Source organism: Coenobita brevimanus, chromosome 61 (assembly GCF_032717465.1).
Source record: "Coenobita brevimanus isolate Jiangsu-jjx chromosome 61, ASM3271746v2, whole genome shotgun sequence".
Taxonomy (NCBI): domain Eukaryota; kingdom Metazoa; phylum Arthropoda; class Malacostraca; order Decapoda; family Coenobitidae; genus Coenobita; species Coenobita brevimanus.
The window spans coordinates 38,038,745-38,061,945 of record NC_137014.1 but is presented as its reverse complement, the minus strand read 5'-3'; the positions used below and the strand labels follow the sequence as shown (position 1 = coordinate 38,061,945).

The following is a 23,201-nucleotide window of genomic DNA, read 5'->3' as shown; positions in this document are numbered from 1 at the left end:
TGCAGAGGATTAGTGCCCTAGCTGAACAGGTTAACTGCAGTATTTATTTTTTTAGAGCCTAAGGTCGGATGCTTTCTGGACAGACCTTGTCTCTGAAACGTAACACTTACCAGCAAAATTGTATTGTCTGTGGAAGAGGTAGAATTTGAGGGGTGCAAGGTAAGGTATCTTATTCACATACTTTCATGAATGCAAATTGTACATAATACAGTATTACTTGTTTGTAGTTTTATCTTTACTTCTGTTACACCAAATATGTGACAATCAAACTTGAGTGAATAATAAAGTGAACTGAGACATCTAAACAAAGCAAGTGCCTTTAATAATCAAATGCTGCAAAGACTTGTTTACCATAATATATAAATTGGTTGGATTGGGATGACGATGATGATGATGATGATGTTTTTTTGCCCTCAGTAATTGGTACTTTTACACCTTTCTTAATTATATCCTAGATTGGGCTGACTATGTACGAAGCGAGTATTGTTCTGACAGTGGGGCAGTGTTGTAGCTGGTGTGGTGCCTTTATGTTTGGCAGAGTCTCTGACACTCTTACAAAGAGGGAGATTACATCCAAGCTCAACACACGGAGGATTTTACATGCTGCAGGTCAGGTGCTGATGTTTTGTGTAGTGTATACTGTACAATAAGTTCTTATATACTGGAAATATGTTCCATAATATCGAAACTCTTCCCCTGCAATCCTTACCGTAAAACTGTAAAAATGGGATAACTGGCAGATCAGTTTTATAGATAGCAATGAAAATTTAACAGGCTACTTTTCTGTAAATGTCTGTGAATTTTACAGGGAGGGGAGGAAATAAGGAGGGGAAGGGGAAGGTTTACTCTACAAGCATCCCTCATTGTAAGTCAGGATTGTGTTGTAAATTATTTTTATTTTTATTTATTTATTTTTTCTCTACATTTGGCACTGTGGACTTGGGAAATTTCATATATATCGATGGAACTTTAATAGGCAGTTTTTCTATAATATACTTTGAATGTAGTAAAGAACATCAAGAAGGTAACATAATGAGCACTTGCCCTGTATTTATTGTCTTTCTTTGTATTGATTGCCATTTAGTTAGTGATAGTTGCTCATTTTCAGTATACAGTAAACTCAATTATCCATAATCACATTATCCTGCCCAATGCAATATCCTGCGCTACTGCCTCGGCTTTATTAAAGTAATATCCATTACTGAAACGGGAAGTAACCGGCGGTTCTATGCAATATCTGGCATCGAGGTGTATCAACTGGCTCATAAACGGTAGCCAACTGGTGCTGTATTACGGTATCACTGTATTCAAATCATCAGTTTATTGTATTTTATGCTTAATTTTCATATTTTATTCATGGGAAAGTTTTTAGGATAGAGGGTCGAGACGGATAGTAACGGAATATTTGGCTCGAAGCTGAATATATTAAGCTGATGGGGGGAACTATACAATATCCAGCATTTTGTGTTATTCCGCATAGGGCATTGCTGAATTACACCTGTTAATTGAGAGTTTGCTATACATTTATCTATAGTGCTTAATGCTATTTCCTGTATCTCATTTGGAGCACTGTGACAGGATTATTATGACTGAATTGCAGTCTCCCATTTCATTCCAGACCTTATACTGTATGTTACTTTGCCCAGACCTTTCCAACTCATTTGGAACAAACTTATTTACTAGCCCTCCTTCACAGTTATATACTAAATAAAAGTTCAGTGCTTATTTAGTTATTTGTATTAGATTCTCTGCACAGTCCATGTCATGACACCATTGTCCTTTACTTTTAAATTGGGATACAATACTGTAATACTGTACAATTTATTGCTACCCTTTTCATATGCCTAATGGTGGAGGACAGGGGGAGGCATAGGTGTATGCTTGTGGCCGCTCCTTATGGAATTAAGGCATCTCTGGCTGAACATAGATAGATGTGATACTTTTCGGACCGACATGCCTGACAAATAAAATGAAGTGTATAAATGTGGGTGGTTATGTCTTTGAGGAGTCAGGAATGCAAAGCCTTGCAGAGTAAGTGAGAATGTAACCCATTTAATTGGGTATGTTGATGATAGCTCTCCCTCCATTAGTCTTTTCTTGCTCTCGAAACCCTACTTGACCGTATCCATACTTTACTGGGAGAAGAGATCAGGATGATGATGGTGATGTCGATGATGACAGTGATGATGATGATGAAAGGCATTGTACATCCTTTCATGCATGTGTCAGCCTTGTTCACCTGATGTTGGCTGTCTGTGTTGTATGATGTCTGTTTAGTCTTAAATCATCCATTTACAGTACTGTACATTACCTGACAGTTGTTTATGATTACAGGTATGAGTATAGTGGTGATGGGCTTGTGGGGGATTGTGTGGGCTGGATGCATTAAGTACTTGGTGTGTACTCTGCTGGTGTTGGTGATGGCCGGCAGCTCTGCCGCACTCTGTTCCTACACACTTGCACCCATGGACCTTGCACCTAACTTTGCAGGTATGTACAGGTTAACAATGTAGTGTACAGGCAATCCTTGTTACAAGTCTGGGATGTATTCTGAAATGTTACAGCTGTTTTCAAACAACCAGTACTGATATTGTAAATGGAAGGTGATTGGCATGTCAGCTTTGTAGGTAGCAATGGAATTGTAAGACATTTTTTCTATGTTCCTTGTGGACTCAGTAGCAAAAAGGAATATAAAAAAGTGTCACATATCATGGCCTTACTGAATTAAGAAAAAGGAAAGTATTTGTAAAAGATTTTTTGTAGTAAATAATGTACATGTACAATTATTGTAATTTTTCATGCTTGGATATTTAATTTTTCAATATGTTTTGTATTGTTCCTGTTTAAGTGTGTGTATGTGTTTTCATGAATAGGAGGAGGCCGCAGCACAGGCCGAACAGGGTAGTACTCCCGAGGGGAATGGGAATGCTGATGATAGGGAGAGCTGGAGTTCCTGTTTCACTAGCTATCTAACCATCCCCCTTTGCTGACCTTTTCAGTGTGACAGTAATATGTAGAGTTGACCAGCATACTCTCCCAAACATTTGCTCTAACTATCTATGCACTACACCACATGCACTTTACATTTCACACAACGTATCCCACTACGTTACAGGGGTTGGCACCAGCAAGGGCATGCGGCCAGAAAACTTTGCCCCTGCTACCTAGTGGCAGACTTCTGGGGGGAGGCGTGGCGGGGGTTCCGCCGGCATAGATCGTGGGTCCAGGGCGAGATGGGGCTCGGGCCTGTGCTAGAGGGTACAGGGCATTGCGGTTCCCAGGCTGCCGCTTCCGCCCAATAGGGAGGGGCCCGAACCTGGGAGTAGCGCCCCAGGAGGCTGCCCTATCAGTGGGTGTATAATGGCGGGATAGTTGCAGTGCCAAGACACACTTGGAGGGTGTCCCTGCAGCTGTCCTGGCAGGGTGCCCCGAGGCCACTACCACAGCCACTGGTAAGCTGGTGGGCTAGGGGTCCCAGATCCATTACCTGGCCATGGGACTGCGCAGTGAGTGGGACCTGTGCTGTGTCTGTCTATCTTTATTAATACTGAAGATGACTAAACAAAATAAGTTTCAAAGCAAGCCTGAGGACAGTAAATCACCCATGGGGATGAGGGTGGGTTCATGGAATGTGGGAAGTTTGAGGGGAAGAGCGGGGGAAGTCGTTGAGGCATTCAGTAGGAGGTGGGTGGATGTGGCGTGTTTGCAGGAAGTCCGGTACAGGGGTGGATCAGCCAGAAAGATTGTTGGGAAGGACTGTTGCCATAAGTTGTTTTGGCAGGGGGGGACAGACGGACATGGAGGTGTTGGTGTGATGGTTGCGGAGAAATGGGTGGAATATGTTATGAATGTTTTGAGAGTAAGCGATGGGATATTGGTAGTGAAAATTCTGTTGGGAAGAAAGATAGCTGCGATTATATCGGCATATGCTCCACAGGCAGGATTGGATGAATCAGAGAAAGATAGATTTTGGGATGATTTAATACGTGTAGTGGGTGGTATGCGGGATGATGAGATAGTTATTTTGGGAGGGGACTTAAATGGTCATGTAGGTGAAGCAGCACAAGGTTATGAAGGAGTGCATGGGGGATGTGCGTATGGTCCAAGGAATGCAGAAGGGGAAAGGATACTCGAGTTTGGGGAGGCAACGGACATGATTGTGTGCAACACATATTTTAGGAAAAGAGACAGTAGGTTAATTACGTGAAGTGCTTGAAAGGGTACAGCAGGGAAGAAAGGTTGCTGGTTCCTTGAAAGCAGTGATAAGAAACAGGGAAGTGAGCATGGAAGTGAAAAAGTTACTACATGACAGTATTGTGATACCAACTCTAACGTACGGAAGTGAAGCTTGGACATTGTTGGAAGGACACAAGTCAAGAGTGAGAGCAGTGGAAATGAGTTATTTAAGAGGAGCCTGTGGAGTCACGTGGAGAGACAGGCTGACGAATGAGGATATAAAGGAGCGTTGTGGTGTGGATGTGGATATGATAGGAAGCGTTATGAGGAACACACTGAGGTGGTTTGGCCATGTGGAGAGGATGGAGGGTGAAAGACTGACGAAGAGAGTGTATGTGAGTGAGGTGGAGGGGGGAAGAGGGAGGGGGAGGCCGAGGATGAGATGGAGGGATGGGGTGGAGAGGTATATGAGAGAGGGGGGTGTGAGTTGGGAGCAGGGGAGTGAAATGGCGGGGGACAGGGCGACTTGGAGGTGATTTGTTTGTGGCCACCCCAAACGGGATTGAGGCGTCTAGCAATAGATAGATAGATAGATAGGTTAATTACGTATGAGTCTGGGGGAAATAGCAGTCAGATAGATTATTTTCTGGTTAGGAGGGCCGATAGGAGGTTAGTGAGGGATGTTAAAGTTATAGGAAGTGAGGAGTGTGTGCAGCAGCACAAACTATTGATTTGTGATATGGTGCTTAAAGAACAAGTGATGAAAAAGAGGACTTATGTACCTAGGAGGAAAATATGGAAGCTGATAAACCAAGTAGTAAGGGATGCCTTCTATAGCGAGTTGAGGAGAGTGGTGGCTGAACAGGGAGCTGTAGACAGAGGCGTTAATGAACAGTACATAGCCCTCAAGAACAATTTCTTGAGCGTTACTGATGTAACATGCGGTTGGACAAGAGGACCACCAAGACATAAAGTAACTTGGTGGTGGGATGAGGGTGTAGAAGCTGCAGTTAAGTTGAAAAGAAGGCTTTTCCGGGAATGGAAGAAGGGTGGTAGCAAAGAGGAATATTTGGCTGCCAAGCATAGGGCTAGAAGAGAGGTATACGGGGCAAAGTCTGAGTCACAGAGACAATTACTTGATAACCTAAATCATGGGGAAAGGAAAAATATATTTAGGGTGGCAGGTCAGGTGAAGAGGGATAATCAGGATATTATAGGTGAGCAGTGTGTGAAGAATGATGAAGGAAGGATTGTGGTGAACAGTGAGGATATTAAAGATGCATGGAGAGAGCATTATAACCGGTTGTTGAATGAGGAGTTTGACTGGGACAGGGAAGGTTTGGAGCCAGCAGATCCAGTGTCTGGCCCTTGGCCTTTGATTGATACTGCTACTGTGAGTGAGGCAATAGGCAGGATGAGGGTGGGGAAGGCAGCAGGTGTGTCTGGGTTGACTGCTGAAATGTTGAAGGCCTCAGGCGATATAGGGGTGAGTTTAGTCACTGACCTGATAAATAGGATTATTTATGAGTGTGTTGTCCCAGATGATTGGCCGAAGAGTGTAATTGTAAATGTGTATAAAGGGAAGGGTGATGCCCTGGAAAGAGGAAATTATAGAGGTATAAAGCTTTTAGATCAGATAATGAAGGTAATGGAGAGAGTTTTAGAAGGTATGATTAGAGAAAGAGTGAATATTGATGAGATGCAGTTTGGGTTTATACCAGGTAGGGGGACCACTGATGCCATATTCATTGTTTGACAGCTTCAGGAAAAATATATTGGTAGGAGAAGGGATCTTTATTTTGTTTTTGTTGATTTGGAAAAGGCCTTCGACAGAGTCCCTAGAGAGGTGGTGAAGTGGGCAATGAGAAAGCTTGGGTTGGAGGAGTGGCTGGTTAGGGTGGTTATGGCCATGTATGTGGGTGCTCACACCCAGGTGAGAGTGAATGGAGATTTGAGTGATGAGTTTTCCGTGAATGTTGGTGTGCATCAGGGGTCAGTCTTTAGTCCCATGTTGTTTATCATGGTACTTGAAGCCCTTTCACGTGACTTTAGAAATGGACTCCGTGAATGTTGGTGTGCATCAGGGGTCAGTCTTGAGTCCCATGTTGTTTATCATGGTACTTGAAGCCTTTTCACGTGACTTTAGAAACGGACTCCCGTGGGAGTTGTTGTATGCTGATGATTTGGTGTTGATGGCAGAGAACGAAAGGGAGGCAGAGGAAAGGTTCAGGAAGTGGAGAGATGGTATGGGGCAAAAGGGTTTAAGGGTAAATGCAGATAAAACAAAAGTGATGATATCTAGGGTTGGTGGCGGTACTGTCAAAGACGAGGGAGAGTGGCCATGTGCAGTTTGCCACAAGGGCGTGGGAAGTAATTCCATCTTGTGCTGTGTGTGTGATAAATGGGTGCAAAAGAAATGTAGTGGCATCAGAGGTAGACTGCGAGATAATGCTGATTTTATATGTACGGCGTGCCGGCGTGAGCAGGTGGAGATTGTCAGACGTGAAAGGATTGAACTTGCTGGTGAATCTCTTGAGTGTGTGGAAGAGTTTTGTTATTTGGGAGACATGTTGTGTGCTGGAGGTGGGGCTGGAGCTAGCTCTGTGGCTAGGGTGAGAAGTGGTTGGAAGAAGTTCAGGGAGCTCTTGCCTCTCCTGACATGGAGAGGGCTCTTCCTACGTGCTAAGGGGTCTTTGTATGCAGCATGTGTTAGGAGTGTAATGCTGTATGGTAGTGAGACCTGGGCAGTGAAGGAGGAAGATATTCGCCGGCTCAGACGTACAGAAATGACAATGATAAGGTGGATGTGCAGTACGTCCCTGCGTCCAAGGCCTGGAGGGGCTGGGTTTACGATGGAAGAGTTGAGAGGTAGGATGGGACTGGAGTATATTGGTGATGTAATGAGGAGAGGTAGATTGAGGTGGTTTGGACATGTGGAGCGGATGGGGGATGATAATTGGGTGAGGAAGGTGAGAAGTGTTAATATTGGGGGTGGGGTTATGAGGGGTAGACCGAGAAAGACTGGGATGAGGTCATTAAGTGTGACCTTAGGGTTAAGGGACTGAACAGGGAGGCTGCAATGGATCGTGCAGCGTAGAGAGCCGCCATCAGATGACCAAGGCTGACACATGCAAGCATGTTGGAGCCTTTAAAAACGAAACGAAACGAAACGAGAGCTTTTAATTTCAAGTTTGTTTTATGTCCACATACAGTACTCTGACATCATGTCAGTCTTCTCCAACTTTGTCTTAAGTTTTTGTTGTATTATTGACATCTTTATAACAGTATTTTGTCACCCCAAGGATTGTTTAATAAACTGAGGAAATGTCCATTAACCCATCTTCGATTACCAAATACAGTACATTGTCAGAGATTTATTCTTGTTTATCCATAAGATTGTGATTTGACTTTTTGTCTCCTAGCTTCCCCTCTCCCTTGTCCCATGACCCCTTCAATCATATATATTTTATCTACCAAACTTGAAACTGTAATCAGCTTGCTTATATTGCACTATCCCATAATGCTGATCATATAAAAGGCAGAAGACATCTGATCAGGCCCTCAGTGCTACTGCAAAATGGTTGGATCTACCACAATGCAGACTGCAGGCTCAGATATGGCCAAATATGGCATAACCAACCACTGCACTAGCAGTGTTGCCCTTGCAATTACCAGTGGCATTAGCTATACTGTATTTAGTATTTTCCCTTCTAGTATGTAATCACTACAACAGATGTTCAGCTTTACACAGCTGAACATCTGTTGTAGTGATTACCCAAAATATTTTATATTGAAAGGGTGTCCCTGCAGGTACCTTGTCTGGGTTGCTGGGAATCGGGAACATCAGTGGGTTCTTGGCGCCCATTATTACCTCACAGATCGTTGAGAAGGTAAGTCTTTTATACATGGTACATGGAAAAATTGAAATTCTTTATGATCATCCGTCACTCCCATATCAGTGAGAAGCTACCAGTCTTTCAGGGAAAACCATCTTCAGTTATAAAACTTGAGGCAACTACAGTAGTTCTACCTATCATCCAATCCTTTTTTTGATCCATCAGGAGCTTAAGGGCCTGGGGTAAGGCTACTCATTTCTGACATTTAAGGGGAGGTTGACAAGTCACTCATCGCTGAGCGGCAGTATACAAACAGTAAACCCCAACCACCCCTCATATGTAAACCCCATGTGAGCCACATCTGGCTAGAATGCTTTTACCTGTTTATTCACCAGACATTCATTTGGTTATATGATAGTGATGAAATAGGCTTATTGTTTGTTTTTTTAGTTAGTTGTTTTCCGGGGAGGGGCACTAACCCTCCGCCAACCCTTTTAGTCGCCTTTTACAACAAGCAGGGATACTGGGGGAGTATTCTTGACAAACCCCCCTACCCCCAGGGGGGGTACAGCAGGGAAGAAAGGTTGCTGGTTCTTTGAAAGCAGTGATAAGAAACAGGGAAGTGAGCATGGAAGTGAAAAAGTTACTACATGACAGTATTGTGATACCAACTCTAACATACGGAAGTGAAGCTTGGACGTTGTTGGAAGGACACAAGTCAAGAGTGAGAGCCGTGGAAATGAGTTATTTGAGAGGAGCCTGTGGAGTCACATGGAGAGACAGGCTGATGAATGAGGATATAAAGGAGCGTTGTGGTGTTGATGTGGATGTGATAGGAAGCGTTATGAGGAACACACTGAGGTGGTTTGGCCATGTGGAGAGGATGGAGGGTCAAAGACTGACAAAGAGAGTGTATGTGAGTGAGGTGGAGGGGGAAAGAGGGAGGGGGAGGCCGAGGATGAGATGGAGAGATGGGGTGGAGAGGTATATGAGAGAGGGGGGTGTGAGTTGGGAGCAGGGGAGTGAAATGGCGGGGGACAGGGCGACTTGGAGGCGATTTGTTTGTGGCCACCCCAAACGGGATTGAGGCGTCTGGCAATAGATAGATAGATAGATAGATGAAATAGGTAGAAAATGTTTGCCTTAAGTGAAGGGTTCAGTATCAGTGTTTGAGTAAGACAAGGGTTGCAGTGGTTGTGTAAGTAATTGGGAACAACTTGCTTTGCTATAGTGGTGGGTGAGGGCCTTTATGCTTTACTTATAATAGGAGCTGTCTGTGTGAGTATTTGGAGATGACATGCTTTGGCAGACTGGTGGGTGACTGGTATTGTACGTGACTGACAGTATATTGAAGACTGTATGTAACTGAGATTTTTTTTTTTTTTTTTTTTTTTTTTTTTTCAGACTGGTTCATGGGCTTGGTCACTGGTGCTGGGAGGCGGCCTGTACCTAAGCACGGGGCTTCTGTACCTAGCCACAATCACAACCGAGGTGCAAGACTGGAATGACTACGAGGAGATACCTGATGGTGACAGTGAACATCAGCATTATGTCTGAGCTACCCAATGAATCTGATTGATGTTATTTTTAGTTTATATTTGCTATTAACAAACATTTTTACTCAGGTTTAGGAGAGAAATCAAGTAATGAAGGGGTTAACGGAGATTGTTTCTAACCCTGATATTACAGATGATCTCTCCAGAGCTAAATAAAATCATTTGGAGATAGCAAGAATAAAATTTTTAATGTGTGATTAGACCGAAGAGATTATTTCTTTGACTCCAAATTATATCCTGTTTATTTTTGCTGTTAGTGGAGGAAAAGTATCTTGTATTGGAAAGGTATATTTAGGTTATATCCAGTCATTTCAGAGTGATGAGTCTTCCTAAAGCTAAGTATACTTGTTGGGAGATGGAAAATATGAAATAAAAAAAAAGATGTCCCCAAGCTCTGTTGATTATTTTTGCTTTGCTAAGGAAAACTGTGTGTCATGATCTCCATCTTTATTTTGACAAGATGAGGAAACTGTCGTGTTAAGAGTACCTTACAATTCTGCCATATCTACAGGACTTGTGCTGTATTCTTAAGTGTTTATTGACTGAACTGACAGCAAATTGACAAATGTTCAACTGGCCACAGAGTTTCATGAATAATTACATACAGCATTTTTTTTTTTTTTTTTTTTTTTTTTTTTTTTTTTTTTAAGTGTAACTATGGAGAGTTGAACAGACTATGTGGAAGATGATACTGAAGATTACCATGCCTGTTGTTAAAAACTTCAGGTTATGGTACATAATGAAAAAATATTTCAAATGTGAGTTCTTCCTAGGTTGTGGAATTTGTTGTTTTTAGTGATCAGGTTCCAGCTTATCTGCCAGCTTCATGATCAGTTCTCTCATGTAAAAGAGATATGTTTTTGCACGGTGAATAAGAAACATGGGAAATTTCTGCACTGTCCTTTCCATGTCATTCTGCAAGGCATAAATTGGTTACCATCTACCCATCCATCATCCAATCCTACGTTGCCCCATGAGGAGCGTAGGAGCCCTGGGCTAGGCAGTTGGTCCTGACATTTAAGATGAGAGTGAACAAATAGGAACAATATCCAGGGACTTTAAGATTTATCTTTGCAAGAAAAATAAGGAGACGAGAATGCAGAATTTTCTTGAGATTCTAGTTCCTCTTCCAAAAACAAATACAGTATTAGGATCTCAGGTACAGCAGTGAATCAGTTGTAAATACGCTTGTGAATCCCATTGTGGGCTTTCTTGTATCTCGTCAGCTACTTGTTCTTCTGTCAAGATAATAGATACCAAAGGGGCATTATACAACATTATTTCTTGATTTATTTATATGTATTTATACAGTAGTATATATTTTTGTAAGACCCAATATACGCTGTAGTTTTTAGCAAAGAACCAACCTCTGACTGGAAAGTACAGTACAATACTTTAATTCCAGTTCAGAAGGGTTTTGTATATCATATATATGTATATATATTTATATATATATAATCTATAGCTATCACTCTGTCTATCTGTCTGTCTGTCTTTCTTTCTCTCTCTCTCTCTCTCTCTCTCTCTCTATACAGTATGTATATTTGTGTTTACCTAATACAGTACAGTATGTATTTATAATGTGGTATATTTTATTTTAAATTATATGTGTATGTTTCATGCACCGAGAATCATCTTGTATATGCTTTAGCTGTGTTCAGGTAAGAAAAAGATAAAATCAGTTCAGAACTAGATGTACGTTATCATCATGTAGTTGTAAACTTCATTGTACTTTCATCTAAGTTTTTACACTTTTCTCATTCGTATTATTTACAGCAGAAGTGAAATACTGTATATTATGTATCCCATACAAAATATGTTTCATAACATTCACCTCAGGTGCATTGTTAACATCTTCAGTCCATTGAAATTATAATTATTTTCTTACTGCTGTTGGACAGTATTATTCAGTGTCCCTGTAGTGAAAGAGATAATGGAGGTGGTTTTTAAGTCCCTCAATTCAGAAAGTCACTACTAGACTGAATAAAATTATTTGTAAATACTGTATGCAAAAATGAAGTGGAAAAACATAGCATTTGAATGAAATTTTTATATGCGGTGTATATCACATGCAAGTGCCTTGTTCCCTGCACTACAGGGTGACAAAAACACATTAGGAATATGCTTCCATACTGCAGTTCATTTTGTTTCATTTTGTTATTTCCATTTATTAAAACTCCAATATGCATGGATGCATTGACATTGGTCACCTAATGATGGCTTTCCACACTGCTCAGTCTCTGGTAGCCCCTCTGTTCAGTCCTCTAACACCTAACTGCGAGGGCACACTGTATGACCACAGAGTTAGGAGACTGAATAGTGAGTCTGCCAGAGATCGTGCACTGTGAAGAGCCAGTATTGGATGATCAAGGCTTACACATAGAGTTTTGTCAGTTGATTACATGATCCCAGCAGAAAGTTTTTTCTAGCGCATATACTCTTATTGTTAAATTTCTCCAATATTATGCAGTACTGTATTCACAATCTGGCAGTCTGTGCTGTTGAGTCTTATAGCATATAATCATCATCATCATCATTACCTTTTACCCCTTCAAAGGAAGGGGTGAGATAGAGACCAGTAAGCAAGGAAAGAAAAAGCATGAAAGAGGGACAACTAGCACACCCAATGAAATGGACCAGGCATTCATTCACACATCATTCAAGCCACCAACATCCTGGATTTACCTCACAGGCCTAGCAACATTAAATGGGAACCATGAATAATACAGTATAATAAAATATTCAAATTTTACCACTGTAGTTTTCCTTGTATGTCTTTTCACATGTCTTTTGTTCCAGAAGAGTATATTTTTCTTGAAATATACATACCACTTTTATGTAACTTATGTTTAGAATAAAGCATACATTTCCCTTTTATCATCATTATTTAACAACACTATTTTCCACTAATAAATGAGGTAGGCAGAATTCAGAAATAGAACCCACTGTCATATATCTTGTATACTGTTTGCTTGCAAATATATTAGGGCTCTTCCCAAGACAATCAGGGGTATGAACAGATGCTGCACAAATGGCCCTGGGTCATTTAGGATTAAAAAGATGCAGGTTAGTGATAGGCAGGGAGAGTCAAAGGTGGTGGTGAACATTGAAATGTCCTAGAATGGAGACTTCTGAGAAGGGAGGGATGAAGAAAATGTGTTTTACTTTTGTATATAGTGAAAGAACTTTGGACTGTCAGTAGAGTTTTGGGATAAGTAAACAATACAGATTTTTAGTAGTGGACTGGGTTATACACCAACCTGAGCATTTGTCAGGCAAGGCAATCCATATTTTCAAATGGTGCAAGGCTGAATGAATGAATGGGGAATGTAAATGAAGGAAAGTTTGCCGGTGGGGAATGAATGTGTGTGTGTGTGTGTGTGTGTGTGTGTGTGTGTGGAGTGAGTAAGGAATGAGTGAGTTACTGGGGATTAAGAGAATGAATGACCGAAAGAGTGGGGAGTAAGGCAGTAAACGAGGGAATGAGTGAATGAGGAACGAGCAAGTACGTCAGTGAGTGAATGAGGAGTGAGCAAGTAAGTCAATGAGAGAATGAGTGAGTACCAGTAAATGAGTGGGAAGTGAGTGAGTTATCTACTGAGTGACTGAATGAGTGGGAATTGAGTGAATGAGCTGTTATTGATCAACCTTGGTCTGTCTGGAGGAGCAGATCCATCAATGGCTGGCAAGCAACTGCCCCTGCAGGGCTGTACATGCACTGAGCTGATGTTCCCTTGTGGTTGATAGTGCTTCGCAATAGTAAGGCATGAAGAAGTGTGGAGGTTTGGTTCCTGGGTGGATGCCACTTTTGTGTTGCTTCATTCATTTTTTATCATAGGCTTCATATCACCTCATTATTTGGTTATATGATTACCACCCAGCATTGTGTTTTCCAGGGCTACAGAAAACCATTTTGCTTCTCAGTATAGAGTGATTGGAAGTGAAGAGAAGATTAAGAAAAAGTGACAGAGAGGGAAGAAAGAAACAGGAAGAGAGGAGGGCAAACACTTAAAAGCATGATAAAGGTGAAAGACGTATCCAGCATTACATCAGGTGGGTGGATGATGTAAGCCATCACCAACCACTAATGAGTAAATGTATAGCAGTGGGTGAGTTGCAAATGTTTAAGTGAGGGATTTGGGAGTGAGTGAGTAACTGAAAGAGCATGAGTGGGGAGTGAGTAACTGAAGTAAGTGGAAAAAGCAGGAAGATTTAACTACTGAAAGAGGGTAGAATGAGTGGAGATATAGTGCGTGGGGGTGAGGGAAGAGGAAGTAGGACCGAGTGGTGGGAGCGGGAATAAGTTCCATGAAGTGATGAAAGTTTGAGGTAATAGAATGAATGGAGAGGCTGAGGTGTAGGGGAAGTGAGAAGGGATCAGTGTGTGGAGTGTGTGGTGAATTTGTAATGCGAGTTTTAGTGTGTCTGAGGGAGGGAGAAGTGAATGAGAGTGAAGTGGGGGAAAAGTGAGTGGGGAAGGAAGGCATGAGAGGTAAACTGGAGCTTAGTTTTCATTGAAGATAAAAAAAGGAGAGAATGGAGGGGGAGGGTGGTGGCATTGTGAGCCATGGATTGGCAAGAAACTGAGAAAACAAGGAAGAGGAGACAATAAGAAGAATGGGAGAGGAGAAAGGAGAAAGGAATGTAGGGAGAGGGAGGGTTAGAAACAAGGAAGGGATGATCGGAGGAATGAGGGAAGGAAAATGTGGAAAGGAAGAGGGAAAGCCCTAACCTGAGCAAGGATAACAGGAGGAAAAGAGCGAGAGAGGGAGAGAGAGAGAGAGAGAGAGAGAGAGAAGAAGAAGGATGAGAGGCAGAGAGGAGGAAAGAATGGAGAGAGGAGGAGGAGGAAAGGGGTGAGGGGTAAGAAAATGGAGGTGAAGGGAGAAAAGTAAGGGATGATGGGCGAAATGAAAAAGATGAAGAAACGACGGAAGTGAGACAGATGTAGGATATGAAAATAAATGAGATGATTTGAGAGGTGAGGGGAAGCAGTGAAAAGAGTGGTGTGGGGAATACAAGGTGGGGTAAAAGGAGTGGGGGATGGAACAGCAATGGAGAGTAGCATAGAGGCAGACGTGTGTGTGTGTGTGTGTGTGTGTGTGTGTGTGTGTGTGTGTGTGTGTGTGTGTGTGTGTGGAAAGACAAACCAAGAGTGAGATGAATGGAAATGAGTTGCCTGAGAGTATCTTGTGGAGTACGTGGAGAGGCAGACAAGCGAGGAAATGAAGCAGCGTCGTGGTGCTGATGTAGATGAGCTGGAAGACATTAGCAGAAACACAGTGAGATAGTTTGAACATGTGGGGAGAACGGAGAATGAGAGATTGACTAGGAGTGTATGTGAATGTTGTGGAGGGGGTTAGGGGAAGGAGGTGACCTAAGATGATACAGGGATGGGATGGTGAGGCATGCTAATGAAGGGGATGTGAGTTGTGGAGAGGGCAGCCCGATGGCGGAGGACAGAGTGACACGGAGGTGATTCGTTTGTGGCCATCCTATCCGGAAGTAAGGCGTCTGGGTATAGACAGATATATATAAAAAAGATAGGTAGACACAAACAGACAGACCGATATATAGATAGATAGATGGATAGGTAGATAGATAGATAGATGGAGAGAGAGAGAGAGAGAGAGAGAGAGAGAGAGAGAGAGAGAGAGAGAGAGAAGTCGAATTAAGATAATGTGTGTGTGTGTGTTTTGTGTGTGTGTGTGTTTTGTGTGTGTGTGTGTGTGTGTGTGTGTGTGTGTGTGTGTGTGTGTGTGTGTGTGTGTGTGTGTGTGTGTGTGTGTGTGTGTGTGTGTGTGTGTGTGTGTGTGTGTGTGTGTGTGTGTGTGTGTGTGTGTGTGTGTGTGTGTGTGTGTGACAAGTCGAAGAAACTGTTGAATAATACATGGACAATTAAGCATACATGTTACATGTTGAATAAACTGATTGCATTCAGACACATTAAAATGCCCGCGACCGGAACTTCCGCCCCGCCACCCCCCACACCACCACCGGGCCACCACCACCCCACCACCCGAGGAGGAGATAACGGTCAGGTTAATGACCCGGGACAAGAGGGTCATCCAACCACCACTGACCTGTTCCCCTTCTTCCCGCAACTGCCCCAACACCAGGTGAACCTAGATTCGCAACAACTTACACGGCGGGTTGACCATCGACAGCAGTGGGGTGGGACTGATATAACATCAGTCCCTAGTAGTTTTGTGGTGACGACCACAGCTTCACCCCAACAGGGCAGGAGGTCCCTAGGTGAGCCACGAGGTGTTTACACCTGCTGCCACCGCGAGCCACGAGGAAGTACCATCCTCTGCCGCTACCCTGGTGAGCCACGAGGGGCTAGTACCCTCTGCCACCGTGAGCCACGAGGGAGAAATACCCTCTGCCACGACCAGGACAGGAGGTCCTTTAACGAGGGAGAAGCACCCTCTATCACAAACATGGCAGGAGGCCCAATAGTGGACTATACGGGGCCAACACCCCTAGCCACCCCAAGGGTAAGAGCCCCTTGTATAAAGCCACAAGTGGGTCCCAGGACCGATCGACCTGGTGCCACGGCTGTATTGAAGACAAGAGAGAGAGTCGCCTCTGTGCTACCCTCCCTGAGTAAAAGAGATCACGGCCTCCGTGTGCCCTCTAAAGTCAGCCAACTCCTGCAGGAGTAGCTGGACACCACCTGGGAGAGTTGCCCCGAAAGTGTCACCCGAGCAGAGGCCCGGTCCCAGTCGGGACCTACCTCCCACCCCCGGGAAATTCTTGTCCTCCCCAGGTACCAGCAGGAGACGAGGCCGCAGCCCACACCTGACGGCGCGTCCCCTGACAGACCTCCGCAGCCCTCGGACCCCCAGGCGAGCCCAGCAGCCTACCAACACAGCCAACTCATTCGCCTTCCCTATCACACCATCCTCCCCCTCAGCCTCACCTCCGCCTGCATCTCCTTCGGCTACACCACCTCCTCCAACCCACCACTCCCAATCACCGCCCGCTACGCCCACCACCAACACCGCACCACACCACCCATCACCAACTCCCACCTTAGCCGCGGAAACAACCACCACCACCGTACCACCACAACTCCCACCACACCCCACCCGCACCCCACCACACACCGCCCTACGCAACACATCACCCAACAACTCCCCACGTGCCCAACCATCATCACCGCCGACGCCTACCCTCACCACCACGACCACCAGATCACGACGCACCTTCAGCCCACCATCTACATATACCCCCACACCTCCATCTCCCCCCCATCCTGCTCCCCATTTCCCAACACATGCCACCAACACCCCAAACACCACCCCCATTACCCCCCCCCCTTCATCAGGCATCATGGAAACCAACGAGGAAAATTGAGAGCGTACTATGGCGCCTCCACGACCGCCCACCCATCAGGATCCGACGGACACCCCAGCTTCTCCGCCTCCTACGCCAGACAAACCGCCCATCCTCCATCCGTCTCTCTTTCAACCCCCACCGAGAGCCAGACACCATGACCAACCACTGGACGAACCTCCTGCAACACCTCACCCCGGTCCACAAGAAGCTCACTTCCACCACCTACCACCTGCAGTCACGGGGTCGTGACTTTTTCACGAGCGACGGTGGTAAAATGCCCGCGACCGGACCTTCCGCCCCGCCACCCCCCACACCACCACCGGGCCACCACCACCCCACCACCCGAGGAGGAGATAACGGTCAGGTTAATGACCCGGGACAAGAGGGTCATCCAACCACCACTGACCTGTTCCCCTTCTTCCCGCAACTGCCCCAATACCAGGTGAACCTAGATTCGCAACAATTTACACGGCGGGTTGACCATCGACTGCAGTGGGATGGGACTGATATAACATCAGTCCCTAGTAGTTTTGTGGTGACGACCACAGCTTCACCCCAACAGGGCAGGAGGTCCCTAGGTGAGCCACGAGGTGTTTACACCTGCTGCCACCGCGAGCCACGAGGAAGTACCATCCTCTGCCGCTATCTTGGTGAGCCACGAGGGGCTAGTACCCTCTGCCATCGTGAGCCACGAGGGAGAAATACCCTCTGCCACGACCAGGACAGGAGGTCCTTTAACGAGAGAGAAGCACCCTCTATCACAAACAGGGCAGGAGGCCCAATAGTGGACTATACGGGGCCAACACCCCTAGCCACCCCAAGGGTAAGAGCCCCTTGTATAAAGCCACAAGTGGGTCCCAGGACCGATCGACCTGGTGCCACGGCTGTATTGAAGACAAGAGAGAGAGTCGCCTCTGTGCTACCCTCCCTGAGTAAAAGAGAGATTACGGCCTCCGTGTGCCCTCTAAAGTCAGCCAACTCCTGCAGGAGTAGCTGGACACCACCTGGGAGAGTTGCCCCGAAAGTGTCACCCGAGCAGAGGCCTGGTCCCAGTCTGGACCTACCTCCCACCCCCGGGAAATTCTTGTCTTCCCCAGGTACCAGCAGGAGACGAGGCCGCAGCCCACACCTGACGGCGCGTCCCCTGACAGACCTCCACAGCCCTCGGACCCCCAGGCGAGCCCAGCAGCCTACCAACGCTGACCTCCCCCTGCCGCAGACCCTCCGACGCCAGACACGACTGCTTCACCTGTTTGCCCCAGTCCCTAGGGCCAACATAGACAGGCCTCCCTGCACCGTGACCAGAGTGAGGGCCTACAACAGGTCGAGACCCCAGGCAAGAGGGTCTCCCTGCACCGTGACCAGAGTGAGGGCCTACAACAGGTCGAGACCCCAGGCAAGAGGGTCTCCCTGCAACGCCTCAGTGGATCGGACCCGGGTCGAGTCTCCCCCCAGCGGGTACAGTGATTCCCGCCACGGGTAGAGCCCCCGGAGGTCCCCTTAAAGTGACAGAGTGATATCGCCCCAGAAAATCGGGCAAGATTAGTGACTTTCCCTCCTACAGTGAGACAGAGACAGTGATACAGTGACAAAGTGAATAAGAGGGATTCCACCTATAAGTGTCCGTGATTACTTTCCCTTGATAAAGACTATAAGTTCTGGGCCCATGAAACGATTGTTATTCCCCAGCCCAGACTAGAGGAGTTCCCCCTTATCAGTGCACGCGCGGGCGAGAGTTGCCGGCCGAGCCCAGCCAGTAAATTATAGTGATCTGCTCCCCCTGTTCTTTTATAGTAGTAATCCTCCCCTGGCTCAGCAAGCCCATACATCTCTATTGTACCAGTGCACTAAGACCTTTTGAACTTTAATGAAAGTTAGTCACATTCACCTATGGACCCTTAACCCATTGTAAAGTATAATTATAGTGTGTGTGAATATCCCGTTTTGTCTTAACGTAACTTTGTATATCTGTATCCCCTGTCCAGAATATCATTCTATGTAATAGTGTCACGGTGTTAGAATTAAGGTAATAGATGTGTTAAAGGTGGACTGCCTAGTTTTTATGTCCTGTTCCTTTGTTAGTGCTTTACTTCCGGTCCGGAAAGAGGACCCCGCTCAGTAGCTAGTGTTTTTAGTACGAGGAGTCGGCCTAAAAACACTCAGCATAACACACATCCATACACATACACATACCTGCCCAGTCCATACATAGCCCTCTTACATGCAGGCTATGTATAAGTACTACAGACTACTAGTTTTACACTAACTTGGCCTAGAATTGCAATCTCCGTCCAAACTGCTTACCTGTAGGAATGGATTAACATTAGAATATGATGCAAGGCGCGAAGCAGTGCTATGGAAAGGATGTAGATCAGTGGTATTGTCTTTTTCTGCCACTGAAGTACATGAAATAAGCTGCAAAAGAACGAAAATCCGGCCCAAGTTAGAGTAGACAGCAGTGAAATAATAAACACCGGTGCATGTTGTGCGTGTCGGCAGATGCTGGCACCCTGGGTGCGGATGCTCAAAACTTTAGTCCCGGTCGTTGCTTATCACCTGTGTTCACAATGGCTGCCGTCTGCGATGTTCAAAACAGTATGGGCGCCATGTTGTGACGTCAACGGGACTATCTCTGGTCGGAACTCCATCAAAATTTACGACTGGCACCAAGCAGTCCTAAAGCCCATTCAGCACGGTCGTCAGGAAGCTTTGAGCCTCTCATCAGCGTTATCTACCCCTCAAAACATTAGTTAAGGTGTTTGTAATACATACAAGCATATAGCGGTATTTTATTATGGCAAGGATCCCAGGGAACTCTCTCATGCATGATTTGTGCTTGGTTATCGAGTTTTAAGTGACTCGCTATTGAGGCCTCTTATGAACTGTAGATGTGCAGTATAATTTTATCTCATCATACTGTGAAAGCCTCCCTATGATGCCACATACTTGCTATAAAATGTAGGCTACTCATATATTTTCATTAGTTATGGCATGTGAACTGCTTTTCTTCTACAAACCCTCGTTCTAAGTTAGATGTGGGCAGATTTGGTATTTTTTCCGGTATATTACAGTTTAGGACACTACTGGAATTTCACATTTTAACCTCCATTCTCTGGAGTATGCATATTGAATTCCAGAGGTGTCCTAAACTGTTAATTTACTTTTTTTTTTTTTTTTTTTTTCCCTTTAGGGACTTTCATTAGCTCACAATTTTATTATGACCAGTATGGGCTGTGAAGTGATAGGTTAGGGTCTTTAGGTAAGGATAGGGTAAATGTTTACAAGTGCACCTGCCTCATGGTAATGAATTTGATATAGCTCAATAGGTACATCTTGATGTCTGCGTCAAATCATTCTAATTCATCCATGGCAAAATAATAGTCTTTGAGATATTAACGAAAACCCACCACCACTTTGCACTTAGCTTAAAACCTAACCTAACATTACTTAACTGGACCCCACTGACCTAAAAACAACTTATCACCGTAATCATGAGGCCTTGGCTTGACAACCTCCAAGCAGGTTTGGGGTTTAGGTTAGGTTAGTTAATTTAGGTTGATTAGGTTAGATTGGGGCTAAAACTTTGTTGGATGGGCCTAATGGTTATTAACAAATATAAAATCTGTCAAAGATTATAAGTTAGAAAAGAAAAACATTGCAAAACAGGTCTTAAGGAAAAAATTTCCAGTTTATTGACTAAACTGAATGCTTGAATTTAGTTTTTACGTCCGAAACATCACGTTGAATTCGACTGACAGCATTGACAGCATCAGTAACATACTGCCAAGCTGCCGCCTTCATCCTGACTCCTGTTGAGGCAGTCAAATAAAAATTTTCCCAATATAAAGTCTTGCTTCTCTGCAACACTTGTTGCCATAGCCAGCAGCTCTGCATCAGTAAAGTTTGGGCGCCGAGGTCTCTTGGCTTTAGGTTCACCTTCCATTGTGAAGTAGGTTAGTATTAGCAGACAGAGAGGCGTGTGGCGAGTATCTAGACTGTGGCGGTGATATTTGTTGTTACCAGCATGCACGAGTTGTCTGTTTAGAAACAACCTCCTTGATTCTCATTGGGTGCCTTTTTTGTTACACTGATTCTCATTGGTTGCTATCAGATCAGCTGGCGAACTGCCTGCCCTCTGCCGCTTGATGGGACTAACACTTATACCCGCCCTACGACTGACCTTTTCTCGTTTGAACATTGGTGGAGGTGGTCAGTCATAAGGCGGGAATAACTTAAGACGGGACTAGAGGAGCGACCACCGACGGCGGGACTGAGATATGACCAGTTTTGAGCATCCGGCCCTTGCATGTCTGAAGTATGGTAAGGTCATATTTTAGGTGGCGTAGGTTACGTCGTAATGTTTTTTTTCTTTTCTTCTACTTCGTATGCTAAATGGGGTGAATAGGATTCAGAATAAAATTAAAGCACAAAAGTACTGTAGAAGAGCTTTTATCATAGCATCCGGCGAAAATGGGCCACTTCTCTATCTACCCATTATTCAGACCCTCATGGTTGTAGGATACGGTTCCACCCCACAGGCATAGCCATTCGCACCCATGCGTTTCACCAGACTAGGGGTCGCATTGTTAGCTACGAATCTGACGACCCATTATCGCCAGGGCTTGAATCTCAGCGCAGGCAGCTGGTGTCATTCGATTCAGGTATCCATCCACCCTTTGTACGTTGGTAGGTGGTCTACGAACACCAGTGGAAGAAACCCATTCTGTTGACGGCCAAGGCAAGAGGCGTACAACCCTCATCTTGTGCATCTCAACCCGTAATCATAAATACGCGTCTTCCTCCTGCAGCTCATGTCCTTCCACATCGTCCATGTCTTGTTTTTCCAGGTTTACGTACCATATAATTTTCTTCTTGGGCGTTCGAGCCTTCCACTACCACCAAATAATTATCATTTTCCCCTATCACCATCTAAAGGAACAATATCTACATGGTACTGTACAAGATGCTTCGTACTGCCTCTTACTTAGCGAATTATTTTTCATATTACACCTTAACCTTCCCATGTATGTTATTTATATTCTTTTATTATCGACATAGTTTACATAATACACAAGAGGATGCTGAGGCTTAACGTGGAGAATAAATCGCAAGGGAAAAGGTGTTAGGAAGTCTCCAAACTCATTTACTGTAGAACACGACCCTTGGTTATCCTCCTCCCCCCTCTCTCCCTCTCAAACATTATACTGCATCCTCTACCCTAAATTTTACCATTTATGTCCTCATAATACCACATTAACACCTGTTGCTTTCAGCTTCCAAGCATTCTTCACTTCCGTCGGTGATATATACATCTACAGCTATCTACAGTTTATCTATCTATCTATCTCCAAACTGTCATGTCAGTACTGCCAGTTTGTCATCAATCGCGGTAATAGATTATGTTTTACTTTAGAATATGCATCAGTGTCAGCTATCCTGTACCCTAAAGGTTTTTGCAGTTTCACCTTTCAGTCATAAAAACTTAGTGTCATTCTAGTTTAACATACATCATTTTTTTTCTTTAATCTCTCATCATATATATATATATATATATATATATATATATATATATATATATATATATATATATCTCTCCATCATCCAATCCTGTTGCCTCATGAGGAGCGTAGGAGCCAGGGGCTAGGCAAGTTGGTCAAGACATTTAAGGTGAGTGACCAGCCTCACTCATCCCTGAGTGGCATTACGTGAGCAATAACCCCCAGCCATCCCTTGGATATACTGTAAACCTTCACCGACTCAATCCGATTGGAGCGCAATAATTACCCACTAAACCACCAGGCGCCAAAATTTGGTTATATGGTTACCAACCACCGTAGCAAATGGTTCCCTGGTGTACAGGAAACCATTTGGCTTGTCACTCAGTGTAAAGTCACCCACAGGCAGAAGGATGAGGAAAGAATGAAGGAACGAAAGACAGAAGAGGGAGTGTAAAGGTGCCTGTAGGCAGAAGGACGAGGGAAGAATGAAGGAAAGACAGAAGAGGATGGAAGGAAAGAAGTATGGAGAGGAAAGGGCAGACATCCGAGAGCAGCACTACATCGAGTGAGTGGATGGAGAACGCCCCCACCTACCACATCTATCTGTCTATCTATCCATCTCTATCTGTCTATCTATATACTGTATATATATATAATATAATATAATTTCACAGTATGTAAAGTTGAATAATGGAAGCGGGTGAGAGTACCTTCAGTTTTAATTTTGTGGCGAACGCAGGTCAGTATTAGGATACTGTACCCATAGTGTTCTACCAATGTAGCTTACAGTT

At 44.5% G+C, this 23,201-nt stretch overlaps 1 protein-coding gene across 1 annotated transcript in view; it reads left to right on the top strand.

Annotated features, from left to right (window-relative positions):
• Window positions 1-9,745, top strand: part of LOC145403769 (putative transporter slc-17.2) — a 36,143-nt gene extending 26,398 nt beyond the window's left edge. The window contains exons 7-10 of the mRNA XM_080275447.1: window positions 456-609; window positions 2,335-2,490; window positions 7,987-8,066; window positions 9,417-9,745. Of these exons, the coding sequence (XP_080131573.1) occupies window positions 456-609; window positions 2,335-2,490; window positions 7,987-8,066; window positions 9,417-9,569 (543 nt within the window). The 3' untranslated portion in view covers window positions 9,570-9,745. The remainder of the gene's footprint in view (window positions 1-455; window positions 610-2,334; window positions 2,491-7,986; window positions 8,067-9,416) is intronic.
• Window positions 9,746-23,201: the final 13,456 nt, after the last annotated feature.